Consider the following 26,083-nt stretch of genomic DNA (forward strand, 5'->3'; position numbering starts at 1 on the left):
AATGGAGCTACAATTTGCTAGGATTTAAGGGATTACCTAATTTTTTTCCAGTGTATGAGAAATAGTCAAATATTTAAGAACATATGAAGCTATTGACATAACAGTAAAACGAAGTTCATGTGATTTCTAGGCTGAAGGTTTGCTACATTTTAAGTAGATAATTTAAAATACATTTAATCTATAGGGTTTTTTTAAAGGAAAAAGACATCTCCACTGTCTCCCAACTCTTAACTTTCACCTCCCTCTTACCGTATGGAATTTTCCGAGCTATCTCTATAATCAATTTTTACTTCTTTTGATTCTAAATTTTTATGTCTTTATAAACTTCTTAATGGCAAAGACTTGCCCAGGTTGAAGCAGACTTTTCTCCATTTCTCTATGTTGCTTTTTTCTCATATACTGCAGAAAATGAAATTTAAAACAATTTTTTTTAAAAAATGGTCAGAGATGCATTTAAAGGCCTTGCAACTTGGTTGGACAAGAGATAAGAATAACAGGATTTAGAATTACATCTTTGGCCACATATCTACAGACATGCTGATTCTAGATTTTCCAACATCAGTTTTCAAATATATGAGTCAAATGCAGAATAATTTCTGTTATCACCATTTGTCTTTGACTGTCTATCCAAGTAGTATATAGAAGTAGCTAGAAACTGGCAGCAAAATTCTTCCTCCTTCTTGTCAGGTCTTAGATTCTTAGCAGCAGCATACAGTACCCAGGTTTTGGATGAGGAAAGTCTCACAAAAGAGCCCTACCTGACTAAGTAGAAGGATTGCCAGTTCACACAAAACAAAGTAGGGAAGGCATGCACAAACAATGTTCAGTAGTCTCAGAAGTCTGGGGCATGAACAAAGAGAACTCGAATTACACCAAGACCTCAGTCTGGATCACAGACTGTATCTAGAACACAGTGAGCGAACACCCCCTATTAACAAGAAACATGCTTGTTGGGAGGAGAGGTGTAGTAATATCTTTGAAGAGAATATATTAAAGATTTTCAAAGAAAGGGGAAAAAGAACACACAAAAAAGCACTGAATATGAGAGAATGACCAACCTATAGAACGGTCTGAAGAAGACTGCCCCAGAGTGGGCTGTTGAGATGAATGGGCTCTACTCCACTTAACTGGTCCCCTGTTTGTGAATACTTGATACAGTTTTTTTGATATTATTTTTAAAGATGCAGTCAACATTCTTATACATGCTTCTTTGTGCAGTAGTATGCCAGTACTTGAGGGCTAAATTCCTAGATACAGAATTTCTAGGTCAAAGGTATGCATGTTTTAATTTTTAATAAATAGTCTTTCTCCATCATTTTACTAACTTTCCTTATACCTGTCTTCATCATTAAGGCAGGTTTAGTCCTTGAACCCTAATGAAAGACAGATTCCCTCCAGATATTTGTTTCCCTATCCCAAGTCTCTTTAAATTTCATCATTACTATATTAAAAAGAAAATAAATCAGAAAATAATTTTTCTGGTTACAAAGGTAAATTTACAAATTTTCTACTTATTCATATGGAAAAATTTTTAAAGTGCAAAAAATGTGAAATAAAGTTTAAAACTCTCAGAATGCCACCATCCAGAGATAATTACTATTAACAGTTTGATTCATTTTATTCTTGTCTTTTAATCATCATTTATATACATTTTAAATACAAAAGTAAATTTGTATTATACATAGTTTTATATTATACCTTTTTTCATTTAACTCTATGTTGTGAACACTTCTCATTTAATCAGAGGGAAAATGATACAAATTATCCCAGCTTGGAGTTAGACAATCCTTTTTTAATTTTTCCAGGTTTCCTAATTAATAGCCAAAGTTTTTAAAATACAATATTTCAACTTTTCTTACAAAAAAAACCCCCCAAAATTTCTGAAAACTAACTAGCCTCAGTATGAGTAAATTAAACTTTTACATTATAAAGTAAAAAGTATAATGAATATTATAAATGACCTACTCTTTAATTTTACCATTATAAGCCTTAAATTCTATAATATTGTGAGATATCTGAATTTCCAAAGATAACTAAATTTTGGACCTTTTCATTTCAGAAAAGCCGAAGAAGAGACATTGAGAATAGAAGAAGAAAATCAAAAGCTATTGGAAGCTATGCATGCGAAAGCAAAAGGCAAACATAAGATTATATGATTAATAATATGCCATTTGATTTTGTATTGTGACTGCCAACAGCTGCAGTACTTCCAGTGAATTATAGACAGGGTGACCTTATTTCCCAATTTGCCCATGAGAGTCTAGGTTCATACCCAGGTTCCTGAAGTATTTGTTTGACCCCCCTCTCATTCCCATAGTGTTCCAATTTGGATAATAAATTATATGGTCACAGCAGTACTGGATTCATAGGAAAAGGAATCCTGACACAGATACCTACTCATCCACCCTGTAAGAGGGGTACACAGTAGGACAGCATGTGCAGCGCGTCTTCAAAGGGTTGCGCTTGTCACAGGTGACATGGCTGTTGGAATTACTTCTATTAAAAGGATCCTGTAGGAGTTGAGAAAACAGCTAAACTCTTACTATACCCATTGTCTTTATACTTAAACTTCCATCTCCATTATAGAAGAACTTACTCTAAAAATTTCTTTTAAGACTGGAGTTTTAAACCTGGGGATAAAATTCAGAGGTCTGTGAATTTGAATGGGGAAATAATTATACTTTATTTTTTACTAACCCTTAACTGAAATTTTGTATTTTACTCACCTAATAATTAATATAGGCTACAAACCACAATAGTATTAGCAGCACCTTGACTTTGTCACCAATAGAAACAAAGATATTTTCATATCTCATTCCAGTTTTAGATGTCTTGTTTAAGTGTGTCACTATTCCAAAATTATGGTAGTTATTCAACCAGTTGCTAGTTCTTGTTACTTAATGCATTAGCAAAGATGCACACATTTCCTATACCACAAAAAATTTTTTGATATCTTGATAGCTGTATTCAGTATAATTGGCTTCTTATTTTATTTTATGAGATTGAAAGCATTATTCTAAGAAGGAATCCGTAAGTTTCACCAGACTGACAAAGCCGTCCGTAGCTCAGAAGAGTGAAGAAAGTCTGTTTCAGTGTTCCATTGCTGTGCAGCCAGCCACCCCCAAACTGTAAAACAACCACTATCTTTATTCTGCACAAAATTCTGTGGGTCAGGACTTCTGGCCGTGCTTCTCTCTGCTCCCGGAGGACCTTGGTTCTGGCTTTGAGTGTTCACCTTGGAAGGGGCTCCACCAGCCCCTGTCAAGCCTTCAGATTGACCTCTGCAACTCTAATTGACATATTCACTGTGACTAAGCCACTCCCAAATTCCTGACCCCAGTAATTGCGAGGGCAATATGTGATTATTGTTATTTTAACCACTAATTTTGGGGGTAATTTATTATGAACCAATAGATAACTAATACAACATATACATGAAGCAATAGATAACTAATACAATATACACTTAATCAAAAATCACAGATAGTACAAGGATCTTAGAACACTTTTCAGTTCATTCCTGACTCACATGGAACACAGATTATCCAGTAGGGTTCTAGAAAAGTTTTCAAACTTTTTACATTTTTCAGCATCATTATATAAATTCATTTTATATATACACTTTATAATGTACCTAATGTGGATAAGAACACAACTTACAGATAACCAAATATATGCGTGTTGGAGGTATATGATAAGTTTTTTTTTTACTATAAGAGATACTCAGCTAAAAGACATTTTGAGTTTCTGGAGTAGAGTATATATAACTTCATCTCTCACCCTAGTAGAATTCAGCAAATGATGCTACCTCCTTGTGATCCTACATATAACACAAAAGATTCACCACATTCCAACTCACATACTTGGAAGCCACATGCTTGGCAATCCTGGTCAGACTTCAAGTTATAAGGACACTTCAGGATGCTTTTTTCTTTGTGCTTAATCACCCCAATTTAGATTAAAAATCCAGGTGCCAGAGGTATCTCATAGCCCTAGAATGTGATTCTTGGAAGGTACTCACTGGGCAGGGGGCAGGGGAGGGAATAATTCCCACAAGAGTCCAGAAAACAAGCTCATTTAGTTTTTCATATCTTTACATAGAAAATACCTTGTTTCAGTCAATTTAAAAAATATATTAAAGAAAATTGAAGAGTCAATTTAAAAAATATATTAAAGGGAATTGAAGAGATGGGTTTTCTAACACCACCATTTACCCCATCTTCTTCCTCAAAGACTTCTATGCATTTATTTCTTATAGGTGTCATCAGCAACTATGTAAAACTTGGAGTTATGTTTTTTAAATTTTAGCATACTGATCAACATACTCTATTATAATTTGTAACTAGCTGTAAGAAAATATATAGTCTAGGCTAGTGCTGCCTGGTAAAAATAAAATGCAAGCCACATACATAATTTTAAATTTTCTAGTAGTCACATGAAAAGAAAAAAGAAACAAGTGAAATTAATTACAATCATCCCTCGGTATCCATGAGGAATTGGTCCCAGGACCTCCACGGATACCAAAGTCCATGAATGCTCAAGTCCCATATATAAAATGGCATAGTATGTGCATGTAACCTAAACGCATCATCCCGTATACTTTAAATCATCTCTAGATAACTTATAATAACTAATAAAATGTAAATGCTATGTAAATTGTTGCCAGCATGCAGCAAATTCAAGTTTTGCTTTTTGGAACTTTCTAAAAATTTTTTTCAAATATTTTCAATTCGTGGTTGGTCGAATCCACAGATAACAGAACCTGAAGATTCAGAGAGCCAACTGTATATTTTATTTAATACACTATATCCAAATTATTATTTTAACATGTAATCAATGTAAAAATTATTGATATATTTTTACATTCAACTTTTCATACAAAGTCTCTGAAGTCCATTGTGTATTTTATACTTACAGCACATCTCAGTTTGGACTAGCCACATTTCAAGTGCTCAATGAGCACGTGTGGCTCGTGACTACATATCAGACAGTGCAGGTATAGCCATTCCCTTTTAAATGGACATTTGGGCTGTTTCCTGTCTTTGACTGTTATAATATTTGGGAATGCTATATGCATTTCCCCATTTTGAATGAATCCTTAGGCCGGTGCTCCCATAGCACTCTGAGCATATTACTATCATCCTTTACTACTGCATTTTAATAGATACAAAATGTAGAGACTGTATGTATCTTTCTCATTAAGCCTCATGCTCCAGGGGTCATTCCCAATTAAATATTTGCTGACTTAATCTAAATAATTTATTTCTTCTCATTTTTTATAGAAGCAGAAGAAGCTGAGGCTGACGAGGAGATTGAAGGTGAGGAGTCTGAACTTCACGAAGGGTCTGAGGCCCCTGAGGTAGCCAAGGAGACCAGGGCGTCCTCACCTGAGGAGGCTGAAGCTTTCGAGGTCCCTGAAACAGAACATGAATCAGGTTAGACTTTATTAAGGATCGTATCCTTAACTCCACTCTTGTCCATTGGCATGTATGTGTGTGCATGTGTGTATATATGTGTTTATATGGTATAAAATGGAAGCAGGCTGGGAATGGAGAGATGTGCCCCCAGAGTGCAGCCGGTTAGTCCAAATCACATGGCTGGAAGTGTGGTAGGAAAGCTGAGTCTGCTCTGCCCGGGGGGTTGACACTCAGAAGCAGGGCCTGCTATATAATTTGTGGGGCACAGTGTTCAAAAAGTAGGGGAAAAGAGCCATTAAAAGTACGAAAATATAAAGCTCTTTCTTTTCTTCCATGGTCTCTCTTTTAACTTGTCATAGTACTTTTTGTTTGCTATTTAATGTCATTCTAAGTAAAGAAAAATTAAAATTTTAAGTTATTAGCCTGAATTTTACCGTTCATCTTTATGTTGCCCAATGCCACTTTTAAATGCAAACGTTAAGAGCACTTAACTCATATGCAGAATCATTGAAACTACACAATTTGTATTTTGCAGCTTGTACATGCATATGTATGTTATTCTTACCAGAATACTAAGTCAGTTTCATACACAAAACTAACTCAGCTTCTTATTTCATTTCCTAATATGCATATATTCTAGCAATGCCCTCTACTTTTAGCTTCCCAATGATTAAGGAAAGGGAAGCCTGAAAGGAAAAGGAGCTCTGGGTTGCCCTATCTTTTCCTTTCTTTCTGTGTCATCATTTTCAGTCTAGCCAAAATGATCTAGCTTGTGAGATTAGTTTCTAATTCAATACTGACTGTGCTCGGAAGCATTTTATGAGCCCCACATCATTTCAGTTTAGCTAATACAGGAAAGTAACATGAGTAAGAAGAGATGTGATGAGGTTCCATGGTCATTCATGTCTCTTTGAATGCCATCACCTTCATTCTGCATCTGGAGCAAGTTCTAGTTCAAAGGGAGACCACGGTCTCTCAAGGGCTGTCAGCATCCTCCCCACCCCAAGCCACTAAGTCACACTTACTCCCACATATCGTGGGTCCCCTAGAATTCTATGCTCATGATAGAGCATCAGGAACACTCATGAGAATGAGATGGCAAAGAATGGCAGACGGAGATCGTGCATATCTCTGCTCACACACCTGCCCTGTTGTCCCATTGGAGTCCCTTTGGATTTTGCTTACAAAACTCAATTCAAAGATAAAATTATTAAAAATTTCAAAATGACAACCAAAGTGCATTAAACTAAGTATGAGACCATTCTGGGCGAGAGATCTAGAGCAACTGCACAGCTCGTACACCCATGAAGCCAGCCCTCCTCAGAGGTCCAGTTTGGTGGGTTGGGGCAGGGCAAGAAGGAATCTTACAGATTTCCAAGGAAAGTCACTCTCAGGGCTGGAGAGTGGGCTTAAGCAGCAAGATAGGGTACCTCACTGTGGTGGAAGCGGGGCTCATAAAATGCTTCCGAGCACAATTAATATTGAATTAGAAATTACTCTTACAAACTAAAGTTTTTCAAATACCTGCAGCTAGATGCCAGCCCTGGAGCAATTAAGGGATGAAAACCTGCTGTTAGCTGGTAAAAGAACCAGGACTAAGGGGAATTTTTACAATGAGAAAGCTCAAATTTAACATAGATCGTTTTTACTACAGGGATTGGCATTAGGTTTATGGGACAGTAAGTGTAAAATCAGAACCTTGTGCCAGACAGAAGAGCTAACAGAATGAAATACCCAATTTCCTTTTTAAGAATCCCACACCTTTATTGACTTCAACTCTCACCCAGAAACTTCATTATTTTCTTGAGTGCTTAACCAATTAGTCTGACAACAATCTTCCCACCCACCTACCTTTTACAAGGAAACAGGCCATAAAATATCAAAAGAAATAAAAGAAACTGACATCCATTAAATATGACACAAATGTCCATTAAATGTTTCCAGATTTCCAATATCCCCAATGTTTCACAGTTGGTATTTAATAATGTAACAGATCTAGGGGACAATTTAATGTCATTGCCTTTTATCTCATTATTTCCCCCAGGCAACCTAAACTGGATGTTCTAAAGCCAGTAGCCTACTCCATTCAGGGTCAGTTCTAGCCAGCTCTGTAGACATGACTGGGCTTCTCCAGAAGCAATTAGCATCTGTGAAATCGTGGGTCTGTTTTGTCCCTGTTAAACCATATTCTGGTTTAACTAGTGATTACTTCTTCCATCCAAGGGTCCTTTTTCACAAAGTCTTCTCCTGTAAATTGCTTAAGTAGGCAATTTGTTTTTCACTTAAAACTGCCTTGTCTAGCCATCAAAAGACAAATACCATATAATTCTACTTATATGAGATACTTAAAAGTAGTCAAAATCATAAAGACAGACAGTATAATGGTGGTTGCCAGGGGCTGGGAGGAGGAGAGAATGGGGACTTATTGTTTAATGAGTATAGAGTTTTTGGTTTTACAAGATGAAAACAGTTATGAGGATGGATGGTGGTGTTGTTTGCACACCACGTGAATGTATTTAACACCACTGAACTGTACACTTAAAGATGGTTAAGATGGTAAATTTTACGTTATGTGTATTTTACCAAAATAAAAAAGAGAAAGGAAAAAATACTATCCTGTCTAACATAATAAATCCATTACTTTTGGAATTTTTTTTTACTTTATCCAGAGTTCCCTGTGGTAGGCTGATGGTGGCTGCCAAAGGTGTGTCCACATCCTAATTCCTGGAACCCGTAGATGTTACCTTATTTGGAAGAAAGGTCTTTGCAGATGTAACTAAATTAAGAATCTTCTTTTAAAATATTTATTTATTTAGCTGTGCAGGGTCTTAGTTGCAGCACGTGGGATCTTCATTGTAACATGCAGGCTTTTTAGTTGCAGCATGTGGGATCCTTTAGTTGCGGCATCCAGGCTCTTAATTGCGGCACGTGGGATCTAGTTTCCTGACCAGGGATCGAACCTGGGCCCCCTGCATTGGGAGTGCAGAGTCTTAACCACTGGACCACCAGGGAAGTCCCTAAATTAAGAACTTTTGTTTTGTTTTGTTTTAATGAGGCTTTGAAAGCCCTAAGGGATCTTTCTTTTTTTCTTTTAGTATTTATTTATTTGTTTGTTTGTTTGGCTGCATAGGGTCTTAGTTGTGACACGTGGGATCTTTGTTGCGGTGCACAGGCTCTTTGTTGTGGCACACGGGCTTCTCGCTAGTTGTGGCGCATGGGCTCTAGAGCGCACAGGCTCAGTAGTTGCGGCGCATGGGCTTAGTTGCCCTGCAGCATGTGGGATCTTAGTTCCCCAACCAGAGATCAAACCCACGTCCCCTGTATTGGAAGGTGGATTCTTAACCACTGGACCACCAGGGAAGTTCCTAAGAATCTTGGTATGGGGAGATTATGTGGGATTATCCAGGTGGGCTGTAAATGCCATCATAAATGTCCTTATAAGAGAGAGCCAGAGGGAGATTAGCCTCTCACACAGAGGAGAAGGCAATTGGAAGATGGAAGCAGACATTGGGTGATGCAGACTCCAGCCAAGAGATGACAGTACCCAGGAGAAGGTCAAAGAGGCAAAAAGGATTCTCCTCCAGAACCTCCGGAGGTAGCAGAGCCTTGCCAACACCTTGATTTCTGACTTCTGGCCTCCAGAACTGTGAGCGAATACATTTCTGTTGTTTTAAGCCACCAAGTTTGTGGTAATTTGTTTTGGCAGCTACAGGAAACTAACACATACCCAAAGCAGTCTTTTTATATCTCCTGCTTGGGAACACATCTTTTCCTTTGAAGTTTGGCTTCTGTCTTGGGCCACAAGATAATCAATATCTCTGTCAAATAAGATGACTGAAGTCTCATTTCAATCCTGTCGTCACTCTAGCCTTAGAATGGAATGACACATGTATTGCTTAGAATCGACACTTTAAAGGGCAATCACCTATGCATTCCGAGGCTGCTTAATAACTTTTCTCATTCCCAATTTGCTTTCTTTATGTACTGGTTAGGTATAGGCCAATTACATGCAAGAACATGAGCTTAGAGTAACCATTGGCTCAAATCACAGTGCTTCATTCCAAGCACTTCATGCACATGTAATAGAGTCAGCTAGTAATAAACATCGGGAAATTCATCCATTCCTTCAACAAGTATTTATTGAAGTCCTTCTAAGTGCCATGCAAAGCAACGGACACTGCCCTAGGTAGTACAGACTCAGCAGTGACCGAGACAGTCAAGAGCCCTACCCTCAAGGAGCCATCATTCTATGGGGTGAAGAACAAGAATAAACAAGTAAATAACTAGGATAATTTCTGATTGTGTTAGGTGCCATGAAGAAAAATCTATGAAGACACTAAACCAGTACCTGGGATATAGTAGGAACTCAGTAAGTGTTTGTTCAATGAATGAGCAAGGTAGAGACCCCGGGGGTGGTTTGGAAGAGGCAACACTAAACATTATGGTCAAGGAAGAGTGTCGTCTGAGATGATATTTGAGGCAAGACAAAAGCGCTGAAAGGATCTGGGCAAAGATCCCTCCACTGCCAAGGCTCAGAGGTGGGCACAGCTTCACATGGTCAAGGAAGAAATTGAATGTGGTTGGAGCATGGTGAGCAAGAGGGAGGTGGGAGGTGAAACTGGAGAGCAAAGCAGAGGCCGGAGGCTTATGGAGATGGGAGTTTTCTCTAAGTGCAAGTGGTCAATCTGATCTTATGGACATTTTAAAAATTTCACATTGGCTGCTATATGACAAGTTATAGAGTTATCCTGCACCTCAAGTTCTTCATTTGTAAAACAGGGCTAGGAAGATTTACCTAGCAGAGTTTTTATATGGATAAGAACATTTCTTTAAAGCACCCAGCAGAGAGTCTGCCTCATAGTTGATGCTTTAACATCATCATTACCAGACTAGAACTTAGAGATGTTTTCCTCATCTGCCTTATGTTCTGAAAAGACCAGAGCTCAGGATTCCTAATTCAAATTAAGTGAAACTGAATCTTAGCACTCTCAAAATCAATAGTTACATTCCCTCCCCAAATATCAGAAGGAAAGGAACCAGCATTTGGGGCTTAAACCAATCAGGATAAATTCCTGGAGCTGGAGAGAGGGTCCCACTCCCTCAGCCATGTGGGGAAGGGTAAACACTGGAACAAAAGCACAAGTCTGCCAGGAAGGAAGAAGAGGAACACAGAGGCTGGGTGAATTACCACCAGTGTCTGTCACAGGGTGTGTGGTACAAAGTCTCTCCATCTCTCCCTTGCTAAATCTTCACTGAATTCCACATTGCTCTCCAGTGCTTGTTTTCAAGCAGACTATTGGGAAATATATCAGTTTCCTAGGATAGCTTTAACAAGCTACCATAAACTTGGTGGCTTAAAACAACAGAAGTTTACTCTCTCACAGTTCTGGAGGCTAGAAGTCTAAAATCAAGGTGTCGGCAGAGCCATGCTCCCTCTGAAATGTCCAGGAAAGAATCCTTCCTTGCTTCTTCCTAGCTTCTGCTTACTCCAGCAGTCCTTGGTGTTCCTTGGTTTGTAGCTGTATTACTCCAGTCTCTGCCTTCATCTTCACATGGCCTTTTCTCTCTCTCTCTCTCTCTCTCTCTCTCTCTCTCTGTGTGTGTGTGTGTGTGTGTCTGTTTCTGTGTGTCTTCTCCTCTTACAAGAACACCAGTCATTGGATTTAGGGCCCACCCTAAATCTGGGATGATTTCATCTCAAGATCCTGAACTAATTACTTCTGCAAAGACCCTGTATCCAATTCATGTCACATTCACAGGTACCAGGGGTCAGGATGTGAACATATATTTGTGGGGGGCACAACTGAATCCATCACAAGAAGTGTAATTCAAGGAAAAGGAACAGGGGACAGCAGACACCTAGGGTATATAAAGAGCAACGCTCATAATGACAACTGCACGGATAGTGTGTCCCTAAGACCAGTGGTTCCTTAACGGCCATCCAAAAACCAATGCCATGGTCCGATCAGGTTTTCTCCAGTCAAATGCATCTCTCTTACATAAAGCCTGACCTCACCATGTTGAGTTGTCAGGACCAGGCTGGGCAGCCTGGAGTGAGCAACCACTGAACATTTTGCAAATCGCTTCCTGCCACCCCATTATCCAGAAACCTGACCAGATTTAAGTAGCAAACAATTCAAAGTTTAAATTCTGGAGCACAGACGTTCAGTGTTGTTGATTAAGGGTTGATCATGTGCTTCGACTATCAAGTAACTAAGTGGTAGGGTTGACTTTTTAAATTAAGAAGCAGAGCTGCTGACCTTGCTTAAGAGGAAGACTATTCCATCTGTATCCATTGCGACTGCATTTGTCTACAAGTAACAGAAATGCCAAAACACTGTATTAAATAAGGGACATGTCTCATCCCTGAGTCCAGGGTTTTTCTTGTTTTTGTTTTTTTGGCTGCGTTGGGTCTTCGTTGCTGCACGCGGGCTTTCTCAAGTTGCAGCGAGTGGGGGCTACTCTTGTTTGCAGTGCGTGGGCTTCTCATTGCTGTGGCTTCTCTTGTTGAGGAGCACAGGCTCTAGGCACACGGGCTTCAGTAGTTTTGGCACATGGACTCAGTAGCTGTAGCTTGCGGGCCCTAGAGCACAGGCTCAGTAGTTGTGGCGCACGGGCTTAGTTGCTCCACGGCATGTGGGATCTTCCCGGACCAGGGCTCGAACCCTTGTCCCCTGCATTGGCAGGTGGATTCTTAAGCACTGCGCCACCAGAGAAGTCCCCAGGGTTGGTTTGATAGTGTAAATATGTCATCAAACATCTTCTGTCCTCCTGTCTCCATACCACAGTCTTTGGCTCAAAATGTTTTTCTTCAGTTATTGTTTCAGATTCCTTTCTCAGGATCACGTTTTATTATTTTTTTAGTTAGATAGTTATTGCTTTTCAACCACATTAATCTTCTTCTTGATAGTTTTCATTTCATTGTCCTTTTTCTCTGTATTTTTTGGAGAGTTGTTATCCTCCACATCACTGACTTATTTTCTGCTCCTTATTGCCTCTCTCCTGATGCGTATTTCAATTCTGCTATTGCATTTTAGATTTTCTTGCATTGTGTTCTTATTTCAACTAGCTTTCTTGTATTTCTGCCTTTATCTTAGGTTGGTCTCTCCTTTTGCCTCATGGCTCCTATTTCACAGACTCTGTTGTCCTCCTGTGCTTTTTGAGTGTACGAAGTACATATCTTCTAAAATTTAGTTTATTTTGCTTTATATGAGAAATATTCTTCAAAAGCAAGCTCTTCATCTGAATCTGTGAATCAATACTCTCTTTCCTTCATTATAGCATATTTTCATAGGCCTTGTTGTTGCTGTTTTGTTTTGTTGTTGACTTCTCCCTGAATGGAGCAGGTAGAGTAGGGTAACCAACAGGAAGGGTAGGTAGAGTATTTATAAGAACCACCCCCACTCCCCCCAACAAACGCACAACACGCATATACTCCTTTCACTTAAACTTCCTGCCAGGCACTCTCAGATATAGACCTGAAGGTCAGCTCAATGTGCACAAACCTGATTCAGTTTATGATATTTAGTATCATCTTCTATGGCTTTTCTAGGCTGAAGCTGGATCTTCTTCATCTCCAACTATTGCATTCTCTGATTAAGCCAGAGAAGCTAAGACAGTTTAGAATTTTCTGTATATTCTTGGTGTTCTTCTTCTCTTTGTCAGGGTTATGTTTTTCTTTAGGTAATTGAACACCTTACAATTAAATATGCTGCCACCAGGCCAGCCCTAGGCTTGTCCCCTTCTACTCCCTGTTCTCCTGAGTATTAAACGTTACAGATTCTGTAGAAAGAGGACCCAACTATTACTTTAGCTAACTTAAAAGACAGCTTCCACAGTATTACAGAATGGCTACATATATATTTAAAACATTTGTGTGTGTGTGGTCTACACAAAACTTGTGTCTCAGAACTAGGAGAGACTATATGGGCTGAGAAGAAAGATTATTAGTCCTTCCTTCCCTGAAACTAGCTATGCTAGATCTGTATGTGGATCATGTCTTATATCATCCAGGAAAGCAGTTGTTGATCTACATCTCCAGCAGTGGTATTAGTTGAGACGCTCCTCAGTTTCACCACACCAACACCCACAGCTGAGACTTTGGCATATCATCGCCCTTTATTGCCACTTTATGATCCTTTGGTATATCTTTACGGGTATCTCAAGAAATTAAAAGAACTATCAGGCACTGCAAGTTTGATGCCATGTGAACAGGAGTTTGAATGATATTTAACAACAGTCATCAGTCAAAATTGTATGTACCAATTGTTATTCTGGTCAACGTCCTTTTGTGCACTTAAGAATATTCTTCATTTTCTGCCTTATACTATTATGTATTTTTATGCCTTGCTGAAACCAAGCAGTGTGCTCGTGTGCCCGCGGCACAGGAAGCCAAACTCAGACAGCGGGTGTTTGCAGCAAAGTAAGGGCTTATTGCAGGGCGCCAAGCAAGGGAGTGGGAGATGAATCTCAGATCTACTCCATCTTGGTCTTTGAGTTGGGGGCTTTTAAAGGGGAAGAACAAAGAAGCTGTAGTTAATTGTCATCTTGTGACATTTCTTAATCGTAGTTTCAGGGGTCAGGATGCCTACTGTTTATGAGCCTCTGCTCTGGGGGTGCATGATCAGGGGTCTTGCCCTGGAGAAACAACCTGAGTTTGTACATTAATGATGTTATCTGACTTTGGTTGATTAGTGTTCAGTTAGCACAGGATTGAGGTCAGAGGGGACAAGAAAAGGAATAAAGTTTTGAATAGGGAGGTTAACCATAAACTAGGCAGGGGAACTCGGTTTTAGGGGGACTCAGTTTCAATACTTTACCTAACAAGAACCGTATTATCAATTAGATATAGTATACACAATTTAAACTATGTTTTGAAATTTTCTTTGTGCCAAGAACTTCATAAAGGAATGTTTTAAAATTCAAACACTATTAGATTTTTTTTTTTAAGTGTCTGAGCCTACCGAGGATACTACAGTTGGAACAGAAATTCCAAAAGGATCCAAAGAGGGACTAGAAACTAAAGAATTATCTGAAACAGGTTAGATTATCAAATAAAAGTAGTTAGTGCATAAAAGTGCTTTTCATATTCTCTTACAATTTTAGGCATAGTACCAACTTCCTACTTGTTTCTTTCTATGTCAGTCGTATGCCAGTTGATGTGTGTTATATTTATTTATCTAACTTATTATATTAAAAGTGTATCTAGCCAACTTATAACAGTTTTTCATCAAATTTTATGTTATACATTTTATTAACAGTTAAAGTTGCCATATGAAATTGATATTAATTATCCAAATAATTTGGATTTTATTTATAATTCATCTACAGCCAATACAAGGAATAAAGTATAATTGAAATATGAATATATAAATGTATATTATTGCTTAGAACACTAAGTTTATTTCTTTCAAATTTTTTTAATAAATTTATTTATTTAATATATTTTTATTTTTGGCTGCATTGGGTCTTCATTGCTGCACGTGGGCTTTCTCTAGTTGCGGTGAGCAGGGGCTACTCTTTGTTGTGGTGAGCAGGCTTCTCACTGTAGTGGCTTCTCTCATTGCAGAGCACGGGCTCTAGGCACACGGGTTTCAGTAGTTGTGGCATGAGGGCTCAGTAGTTGTGGCGCATGGCCTCTAGAGCACAGGCTCAGTAGTTGTGGTGCACGGGCTTAGTTGCTCCACAGCATGTGGGATCTTCCCGGACCAGGGCTCGAACCCATGTCCCCTGCGTTGGCAGGCGGGTTCTTAACCTCTGTGCCACCAGGGAAGCCCCAAATGTTTTTAAAGTATTATAAAGTATAAGTTATTTTGGCAATATGACTAAAGATATAATGCCTGAAGGCTCTTTTTTCTTTCCTTTAACTTTTACTCAAAAGTTGTACTACCTGAGTTTCCAGAAGACGCTTATCCTGATGTTCCTGAAATGGAGCCAATTAAAGAGAGTGTCAGATCTTTCTACTACGCCTGGAGGCAGATGGAAACAGCAATCAGTGACTCTGTTACTCAAGTTTTAAACTTGGAGATTGCTGACAAAACTCCAGAGGAACTACTTCAAAAAGTCGTTGAGGCCATGGAAAGTAAGGGCTGTCTGTAATCATAACATTTATTGTCATGAGCAGGTAATATTATTAAAAGTACTGTGAAAGTTTAAAGCCTGTGGTTTGTGAAGCAAAACAGTCAGTATAACCAGGGATGATATTTAAAATATTTAACAACTGTCATAGTGCAGGCACCCGCCAATCAGAACAGCCATGAGGCACAAACAGCACTGGCCAAACTGGCCAGTTGTCACTTAAAGAATTTGTGAAGGCCTGTTTGCATACACATTTAAGCTAAGAGACCAGTCCCTATAATTAATTTTCCTAATCTTTGGCTACTGTAATATGCTAATAGGCTTTTATCCTAAAAATACCTTCCCAACTATTTCTTCTTTTTTCTACAGAACCTTTCCACTATGCTGGCTGGGAGTTAACTGTGGACGATTATGATGAAGAAACAGAAGACTATCAGGCTGAGGCCGAAGGTGATGAGGAGCTAGAAGAGGAGGAGGAGGAAGAGGTAGGAGTCTTGGTTCCTGCCCCTCACCGTGGTCACATCACTGAAAGCGCACATATCCAGAGTGGTAACGGGCACTTTTAGACTCCAAGAAAACAAGCAGCGATCTTCAATTTTATAAACATTTTCAACACATTTTGCCTCCACCCAGCTTCATTTGACCTCTGAAATGCCAGGGCTACTTAGGCAGTATATTATGCCCATGAAAAAAGAATTCTTTAAATTTTTTCCCCTGGAAACGTCTATAGGTATTAGAGACAGAAATATTTTATAAACTTAACAAAAGTGGATGTCCATTGACAGGGGAGTGGATAAAGAAGATGTGGTACATATATACATGGAATATTACTCAGCCATAAAAAGGAATGGAATTGGGTCATTTGTAGAGACGTGGATGGACCTAGAGTCTGTCATACAGAGTGAAGTTAAGTCAGAAAGAGAAAAGCAAATATCGTATAATAATGCATATATGTGGAATCTAGAAATGTGGTACAGATGATTTTATTTGCAAAGCACAAATGGAGACACAGACTTACAGAGCAAATGTATGGATACCAAGGGGGAAAGGGGTGGGGTGGGAGGAATTGGGAGGCTGGGATTGACACACATACATTCCTGATACTATGTATAAAATAGACAACTGATGGGAACATACTGTATAGCACAGGGAACTCTACCTAATGCACTGTGGTAACCTAGAAGGGAGGGGATATCTGTATGTGTATGGCTGATTCATTTTGTTGTGCAGTGGAGGCTAACACAACATTGTAAAGCAACCATACTCCAATAAAAATTAATAACAAAAAAGATTTAACAGACGTGGGTGTTTTATACAAAGCACAGCAATGGCATCTTTGAGGGGCTACGGGCATGATAACAATGAGTGGTTTGCTCAAATGGGAACAGCTCATTTTAGGCCCCAATCTTCTCCCTTGGCACCACAATTTTGGTCACTCTTCTCAACTGATAGCCTCCCAGTTCGGGCATCTATCAATAATAAAATAGGAGGTGATTCTTTTAATTCCGGTCTTTATCAATAAAACGGGTAGATAAACACTCAGTTGTAATTAACTTACTGTTGCTTAACTTAAACCCAAATATGTATGTGTCAAACAACAAATGTTACACAATATGATTCTGCTAACAGCTTTCGGTACTTTATCCTAAGGAACTGCTGAGACCTTCAGTCAGGGTGGCTAAAGGATGTGCGTTTTGTCCCACTAATATTCAGATTCTCTCCTCTCAGTCATCCTTCTTCTGCCGTTCTTCTGTGCCCTCCTCTGGTCTGCAAGAACACGGTGTCTTTCTTGTATCTGCAGACAGTTCTCAAGCTGTCTGTAATATTCAAAACTTAAATTTTTAAGTATGGTCTTCATTGATAATATAGTGTCTTTTCCTCACTTCCACTGTTCCTAATTTACCGTAACACAGATCAGTTTTACCTGCAGGATTAGTTTCCAAAGGCTTCCATAGCAGAGTACCACAGAGACGTCCCTGGCGGTCCAGTGGTTAAGACCCCATGCTTCCCCTACAGGGGGCATGGGTTCAATTATTCCTGGTTGGGGAACTAAGATCCCACATGCTGCGTGGCATGGCCAAAAAAAAAAAAAAAAAAAAAAAAGCACCACAAACTCAAAGACTTAAAACAACAGAAATTTATCCTCTCACGGTTCTTGAGACCGGAACTCTGAAATCAAGGTGTTGGTAGGTAGGACCATGCTCCCTCCAAAGGCTCCCGGGAGAACCCTTCCTTGCCTGTTCCAGCTTCTGGTGGCTCCAGATAATCCTTGGCTTGTGGCTGCCTCTGTGCTGGCTTCAGCCTCTGCCTCAGTCTGCACTTGGCCTCTCTTCCGTGTCTTCTCTTATAAGGACACTTGTCACTGGATTTAGGGACCACCTGGATAATGAACAGTGATATGTCATCTTGAGATCCTTAATTACATCTGCGAAGATGTTTTTTCCAAATAAGGCAGGCATGGCTGCCAGGAATTCTGGGAGAACATCCTTAGAAATTTTGATCTAGGAAGAAAGACAACACTCTGTCTTTACATCCACCTGGAAAAATCACAAGAAAGAATTTCACTTCTCCCAGCTCAGTCAGTTGCCCCTATTAATCATAGTAACTAGAGGACTTTGTATATGATTGAGCCAACCTCAGTCACATGCACTCAGTGGCTATAAGGTGAGGAGTTACTCTGACTGTCTGGTCCATTTGAGAACCTTGGAATGTGGAAGAAGTGGTTCTCCATGAGAAGAGGGAGAAGGGTCATGTTACTTGAAAAGGGAAAGAAAGGTGCTATACAGACAAAAGCAAAAAAATGTACACTAACTCATGATAAAAATTCTGGGAAGGTATGTACTCAAATGTTAACAGTCATTCCAGGAAAGATGGAGTAAAAGGGATTGGATTTACCCTCCTGCCTGAAACAACTGAAAAATAGGATAAATACATGAAACAGTTTTCAAGACATTGACATGAGACAGTGAAGCACAGTGATCCCAGAAAGGTGGGAAATAAATGAAGTGCACCCTACGATTTCCCCATCTTCCTGTCTGTAAGGCCATGTACCTTGTCCAGGCTGTGGTACAGGGAAGAGGGACCCAGACAGAGCCAGGGAGACTCGTTGATTGGAGGATTGGAGGAGATAGAGCAGAGAACCCCTGGAGACCAAAGCAGCTAGAAGGGAAGGGACCAGAGATGAGAGAACTGTACACAGAGAGAGCTCTGGACACCTGCAGAGCAGCCCCTTCAAGTATTCAACAGAGCACTGATCAGCTTCGCATGTAAGGAAACTACTCAGGGCCCTGGGAAGTACCAAAGATTAGTGGGACCAGTACTTGGATCTCACACAGAGCCAGAAATAATGCCTATTCCCACCAACTAGACTGGAAAAACCTCATAATTCACAGGGCATTGGGTAGTATATTAAAAAGAGTCTAGTCTTAGGAACGGGGAATAATTAGACCTGGAATAGCACACACAGAAAAATAAAAACAAATAAAAGATCTACTGATACAGACACCAACCTGGATGCATCTCAAAACAATTATGCTAAGAGAAAAAGCCAGACCAAAAAAGAATACATACTATGTGATTCCACCTACATAAAATTCTAGAAAATGCAGACTAATTATAGTGATAGAAAAGAGAGCGGTTGTTGTCTGGGGATGGGGCAGATAGGAGGCAAATAGGGGCAGGAGGGACGGATTACAAAGAGGCAGGAGCAAACTATGCAGTTGACAAATCTGTTTATTATCTTGACTGTGGTGATGGTTTCATGGATCAAACATATGTCAAAACTTATCAGATTATAAACTAAGTATGTAAGTGTTTTAATGTCGGTTATACCTCAGTCAGGCTGTTGAATGTGTTAATGGTGGTTATCTCTGAGTGAGGGACTCACAAGTAATAATATAGATAAATACTTATCTATATTGTCTGATTTTTTAACATTCGAGATGCAGTGTTTTTACAATAGGAAAGATCAACAACAAAGATATTTCGCTTTTGCCACACAAATAGAAAAAGAAACAACAGCTCTAATGTTGCTTCAGAGATCAGAAATTGCATCAAGGTGTGTCCAGGTGTTTGTCTTTCCTTATCAGTTCTGCCTGCACTTGGCGTGTGTTTAAATCTGAGGTTATTTCTTTCTCTACTTGTGGCAAATTAATTCTTGCCTCTCCTCCATCTCTTCCATTTTTTCCTTCCACAATACTTAATACCAGTTAGGTCTCTTGGATCTATCCTCCAAATATTTTATCTTTTCCCCAAATTTTCCATCTCTTACTTTTTTGTTCTTACATTTGTAGAGTTTGTTCAGATATGTGTAGACTTGTCTTACACTCAGCCTTCTAATTTAAGACATTCATTGGGGTCTCTAGAGTGGAGTATTAGTTTCCTATTCCTGCTGTACCAAATTGCTACAAAGTTGGTGGCTTAAAATAACCAAATTATTGTACAGTTCTCACAGTCAGTATTTTGAAATGAATCTTAGAGGGCTAAAATCAGTGTTGGCTATGTTCCTTCCTCTAGAGGAGAAGCCTTTCCCTATCTTTCCCAGTTTCTGGAGGTCATCTGCATTCTTTGATTCATGGCCTCTTCCCTATCTTCAAAACTCATCACTTCAACCTCTACTGTCCATCATCTCATCTCCTTCTGCCTTTGACCTTCTTGCATCCTTCTTATAAAGACCCTGTGATTACATTGGACCCACCTGCATGATCCTCCCATCTCAATATCCTTAACTTAATCATGCACATATGATAACATAGTCACAGGTTCTGGGGATCTTTGGGGGCCAGATTCCACCACAAGTGCTCACTCTCTTCCTCAGCTCATTTACATATTTTATTGGTGCTCATGAACTCTTTCTAGTGTTTACATGAATCTCTGTAAACGTCTCCATCATTTTTCTACTCTGAGATTGGGTTTCTTCCCTGCCTGTGTTGCAGAGTTTTGTGGTCTGTTTGATCTGACTAATCTTGCAGTGTGTGCCAGGCTTCCTGAGAAGGATGGTTGTTTTGTTTCTTTTTTTTTTTTCTTCTTTTTTTTGGCTCAGTGGAGTTCAGGACTGTTGCTGGAGTGCTTTAGGTGACAACATTCTCAAAAATTATGAAACGCAAAGTGACTTTTCTCCCCATCGGTCAGAAGCATAGCAGCAGATAGGTCACCTATTTTGTTGCTGAGGCCTGAGACAAGCTCAGCTACCTGGATTCCTCATACTTACCCAGATGCAGGGTCAGGGAGGACTCCTCCCGCCCATACAGCTCCTTCTTGGTCTCTTGCAGGCCACAGAGACCACAAACACTCCTGGGTGGTAGTTGTTGATGCTAACATTCCCCCAGGAAATCCACAGATTTCTACAGGCAAAATTCCTCCGAAGACTTGGCATCTTAATGCTCTTGTCCCTCTGTTGTTTGTCTCCAGGTACTTGTCCCCCTCATAGCGGTAAAGAGTGTTGTACAGTTGTCTCCCCTCATGTCCATGGTTACCAGCCACCTGCCCCAGCAGCTATTTACCACTGAGGTGGCAGAGAAGGGAAGAGAGAGTCTGTAGATCACCATCTTCCCAGAATCCCTTGCTCCAAAAAGACCCCCCAACCTTGTCACCCACCACTCATCTACCTCACATTTTTTTAAACTGAAATTCAAATATAACTGGGGAGCCTTCATTTTCACTTGCTAAGTCTGGCAACCTTACTTTAGGTGCATTTATTGAAAAACAAGAAAGACTGGAGAAATTAAGCGTCCAACTCAAGAACCTAGGAAAAAGCATAACAAAATAAACCAAAGGAAAGTAGAAAGGAGATTAAAGGCAAAAGTTAATGAAATAGGAAAACAAAACCAAATAAAACCAGTAGGCCTAACTTCAAAAACAATGAAGAGTTGGTTCACTGACAAGAGCAATAAAATAGACAAACTTCAAAAACAATGAAGAGTTGGTTCACTGACAAGAGCAATAAAATAGACAAACTTCTGGCAATGAGGTAAAAAGAAGGAGCAGTAGATAACATTTGAGATAGAAAGGGGTATATAATCAGATTTTAAAAGATGGTTGTTTTAAATTACAACTTTAATGTTTAAGTCAAAATGAAAAGTGTTTTCAAAATACGAATTACTAAAATTTGCTTAGGGTGAAAGATAAAAGCTGAACAAACAAAAAAATTGTAGGGAGTTATAGGACAGTTCTTGTTGATTAGATAAGTCCTATGTTATTTAAATCTTCCACATCATAGAAAAACATCAGTACTTTCCAGCTCATTTTGAACCTTGCATAACCCTGACACAAAAATTGAACAAGAATGACACAAGAAAAGTAGAGATTAGTCTTATTTTTGCTCCTTTACAGAAAGTTGTTTATTATATCTTGCTTGGGGGGGGGGGAAGAGGTGTGTTGTACAATAATCATGTAAAGTATTATTTCATTGGTATTTTTAAAAATAATGTATTTGTGCCTAAATTTGTGTCTATTTTTGTATATAGATGTGTAGGATAAACTTAGAAAAAGAGGTCTGGAAGGATACACATAAAACTACTGAGTGTCAATATAGTATTGTAAGGAAGAAGGTGAGAGGAAATGTTCACTCTATGCATTGTGATAAGTTTTGCATGTTTTTACAGCAAGCATGTATTGTACAACACAGAAAATTATTTTTTAAATGTACTTTGCTTTAAATAAATTGCAGGAGTCCTTAAGGGACTTTACACACAGTTTCTTCATCTATCACAAATAAAATATATTACACATTTCCAATTGAACAAAATAAAATAGTTCCAAATTATTTGACATATAGCCACTGAGTAGGAAACGAAGCAAATCCTGAGGCATCTCCCATTTCATTTTCAATGGGTAAGAAGTTGCGACCCTGACTCAGCTTTTACGTCTTGGAAATAATTTTATTTTAGAAACTGACCTCACAGTGACCCTGCACCAGCACATAATAGGGGTTTTTATTACACATTTGTCTGTAGAGGGCTGGGGATGCCTTCATTCTCAGTGCTGCTTCATTTTCTTTATAAAATAAAGACGCTTGGGATGTGAGCTCAGGTGGATATGAGAACCTGATTTTTTGATTAATTTAAATAGTATAAGAACTGGTCTTTTGTGGATTGTTTTAAATGGATATTGTTACGGATTAAATACTATTCAAGTTGCATTTTTTTAATTCCCTCTTTAGTATTACATGAATAATACATTAATAGTGTTCTCCAAACTTTGAATAATATTTCTAGAATGAAGATAGAATTAGAGAGAAGAGAAGGCATTTGGGAGATACAAAGCACTTTTGTCCAGTGGCTCTCAAAGAAAACTTCATCCTACAACCAGGCAGCACAGAAGAAGCAGCTAAATATCGAGAAAAGATCTATTACTTTTCAAGTCCTGAGGCTAAAGAAAAGTTTTTGGAGCAACCTGAGGAGTATGTGGCTCATGATGAACCATTAAAGGTGAAAACAATATTCGCATCCTGACGATCGCTCCTGCGTACTTTTTTAGGGACTTATTACCAACCTCCACCATTTTACTCAGTAGTGAAGTCCCCAGTCTAATATAATGGTATGGAAATATCTAGGTTCCAAGAACAACTTTTTGGAATATAACATAATCTAATTATCTATTTGGATTTCTTCAGTAATGCCTATGTCAAACCAACACATGGTATCTTTTTAGCTGAAGTAGAAAGTCACAGCTGAATTTACTGTGTGTAAATGTATTGGATTTATTTTATTGCCTAATCATTTTGACATACCATTTTAACATCTAATTTCTTGTTAGACATTTTTTCACAGTAATTTTTATAGTGTGAGTTTGCCATTGTGGATATGAAATAGTACTTAGGAAATCTTTGGGCATATGATCCTTCGTTTCTCTTAATTATTTTATTAGTCTAATTCCTTAGAATGGGACTACAAGATCAAAATATATAAATCACAATATACTGTCATAACTTTCAGTAACGTTAATGCCTTGTTAAACAGAACTTATAAAACACAATTTAAACTCTTCTGGATAATTTGGGCCATTTTCATGGACCTAAATCGTTGCATAGGGATGACTGAAGTATGCCGATGGTTGTGCCCTGGCCCTGCTGGTGATGGAATGTGGCCTTTTGTCTTCTTTTGGTGTTTTGTTTTCCTCTTAGTCTGTTTCACTACTTGCGATCTATTGACTTGTTTTACTCGTAACCCTGTGGACAAAAGCCTGAAATCTTAATGGTGAGTCCACACTTTTCCTGCAAATTGTTATGTATCTATATCCCTTCACTTCCTAGCTACTTATCCACTCTGAATTCCACACAGCTCTGTCTGCCAGAGGTTTAGCCTGTGGATGAGTGAGGTGTCACTTCAGCAATTTCATCACTGAGGGATTTAAAATGGGATTCAAAAGTATGGTGTGAGACTGCACCTACATAATTTCATACCACTCTATTTTCACTATTCACCATTCTCTTTTTCATTATTTTTCTCAAGTGATTCATCAACTGACTTAAATCTTATCACATGACCAGTTCTTTTTTTATTGACATACAATATTATATCAGTTTCAGGTGTACAACATAGTGGTTTTACATTTACGTATATTGTGAAATGATCACCAAGTTAAGTCTAGTAACCATCTGTTACCATACAAAGTTATTACAATATTGTTTACTATATTCCCTATGCTGTACAGCCAACCTGGACATATTTATTTTATAGCTGAAAGTTTGTACCTTTTAATCCCCTTCACCTATTTTGCCCATCTCCCTACCCACCTTCCCCTCTGGCAACCACCAGTTTGTTCTGTATGTCTATGAGTCTGTTTCTGTTTTGTTATGTTTGTTTGTTTTGATTTTTAGATCCCACATATAAGTGAAGTCATACAGCATTTGTCTGTCTCTGCCTGACTTATTTCACTTAGCATAATACCATCTAGGTCCATCAGTGTTGTCACAAATGGCAGGATTTCATTCTTTTTTATGGCTGAGTAATATTCCATTATGTGTGTACCACATCTTTTTTAACCATTCATGTATCGATGGACACTTAGGTTGCTTCCATGTTTTGTTTACTGCAAATAAACGCTGCAAAGAAATGCATAGTGGTACATATATATTTTCTAATTAGTGTTTTCATTTCCCTCGTATAAATACCCAGAAGTGGAATTGCTGAATCACAAGAAAGTTCTATTTTTAGTGTTTTGAGGAACCTCCATGCTGTTTTCCATAGTGGCTATACCAATTTACATTCCCACCAACAGTGCACATCCTTGCCAACACTTGTTTCCTGTCTTTTTGGCAATAGCCATTCTGACGAGTGTGAGGTGATATCTCACTGTTGTCTTGATTTCCATTTCCTTGATGATTAGTGATGTTGAGCATCTTTTAATGTCATGCCCAATTCTTTAACTAATGATGGAATCAGTTCCACTGGAAGCACATAAACTGAGAGGGATGAAGTTTGGTCTCCTGGGGGGAATCCAGATGTGGTTAACGGAAGAAGAGTGAATAAATGCTGGGTGGCAAAGTCAACGGATATTTACATCATGTCTTCCTCTTGCTTTTGTGGGTTTTTCAAACCCTTGTTTTGCTGAAACACATTTTCAACTAACTTTCTTCATATCTGAAAATGTCATCATTTGGTTCTCATATATGTTTAACAATTAGTATGGACGTAGAGTTTAGGTTGAAAACCATTCCTTTTTAGAATATTAAAGGTATTGCTTTATTGTGAGGTAGCATCCAGTGTCACTAGGCTGATTTTAATTTCTTTGTAAGTCAGCTTCATTTTTTAAATATTTGAAAGCTTTTAAGAGCTTCTTTTCATTATCTTGTGTTCTTAAAATTGTCCAGAATCTTTTTTATTCATTGCACTGGACACATGGTACATGTTTAATCTGAAGTCATGTGTTTTTCATGCTAGGGAATCTTAGAATTTCACAGTACTACTGAACTTTTTACTTCAGCAGTCACATTTTTAATCTCTAAGATCTCTTTCTTTTCTCTGATATTTCTGTTTTCAGATATTCTTTTGTGGACTTGCTATCTTCTTAAATCTCTTAAGTTTCTTTCTTTTTTTTTAAATTTCCCTATTCCTCAAGATACCTTACTCGTCTTTCCCCTGTATTTCTCTGGTATACTTGCACCTTTAAACTCTTCTCTGAACCTTTCCTTCACAAGGACAAAAGGTGATGAGACTGTGCTCCTTGCTTCCCTCTGCTACTCGAAATCCGTTACTGCCAGCCCCTTGGAGGCTTATTCCATCCAGATATATCACCATCTCCCACTCCTCCTTGCCGTCACCTACCAATATCATGGTCATTTCCCCACATTCACAAAAGATTTCCCTGCTCCTCCATCCCAACTCTCACCGTTGTTCTTGACAATTTAAGCATCAATGGACAATCCATACATCTGGATCTCTGTGGGTTCTCTGGTTTTGGGGCTTCCCTATCTCCAATACAGAGATAACAGGAGTTAATGAAGGGACCCCTAGTGTTCCAGTATCAATGGGCTTTTTGTCTGGTAGAGAGGTTTTGTTGTTGTTTTTATCGTGCTAAGAAAGTGCCTTTCCATTCTTCCTTAATTAAAACTTTTTTAAAGGAACAAAATTAATTTAATTTTATTAAAT

General features: G+C 38.7%; 1 protein-coding gene and 1 non-coding gene across 2 annotated transcripts in view; one reads left to right on the forward strand and one right to left on the reverse strand.

Moving 5' to 3' along the window:
- Positions 1-26,083, forward strand: part of AK9 (adenylate kinase 9) — a 122,645-nt gene that overhangs the window by 58,564 nt on the left and 37,998 nt on the right. Inside the window, exons 18-23 of the mRNA XM_033418675.2 lie at positions 2,060-2,136; positions 5,283-5,435; positions 14,368-14,457; positions 15,298-15,498; positions 15,864-15,979; positions 22,709-22,921. Coding sequence (XP_033274566.1) covers positions 2,060-2,136; positions 5,283-5,435; positions 14,368-14,457; positions 15,298-15,498; positions 15,864-15,979; positions 22,709-22,921 — 850 coding nt within the window. The remainder of the gene's footprint in view (positions 1-2,059; positions 2,137-5,282; positions 5,436-14,367; positions 14,458-15,297; positions 15,499-15,863; positions 15,980-22,708; positions 22,922-26,083) is intronic.
- TRNAG-CCC (transfer RNA glycine (anticodon CCC)) lies at positions 8,357-8,429 on the reverse strand. Its single transcript has one exon. It is a non-coding gene; the product is annotated as a tRNA-Gly (tRNA).

This window comes from Orcinus orca, chromosome 12 (assembly GCF_937001465.1).
Source record: "Orcinus orca chromosome 12, mOrcOrc1.1, whole genome shotgun sequence".
Taxonomy (NCBI): domain Eukaryota; kingdom Metazoa; phylum Chordata; class Mammalia; order Artiodactyla; family Delphinidae; genus Orcinus; species Orcinus orca.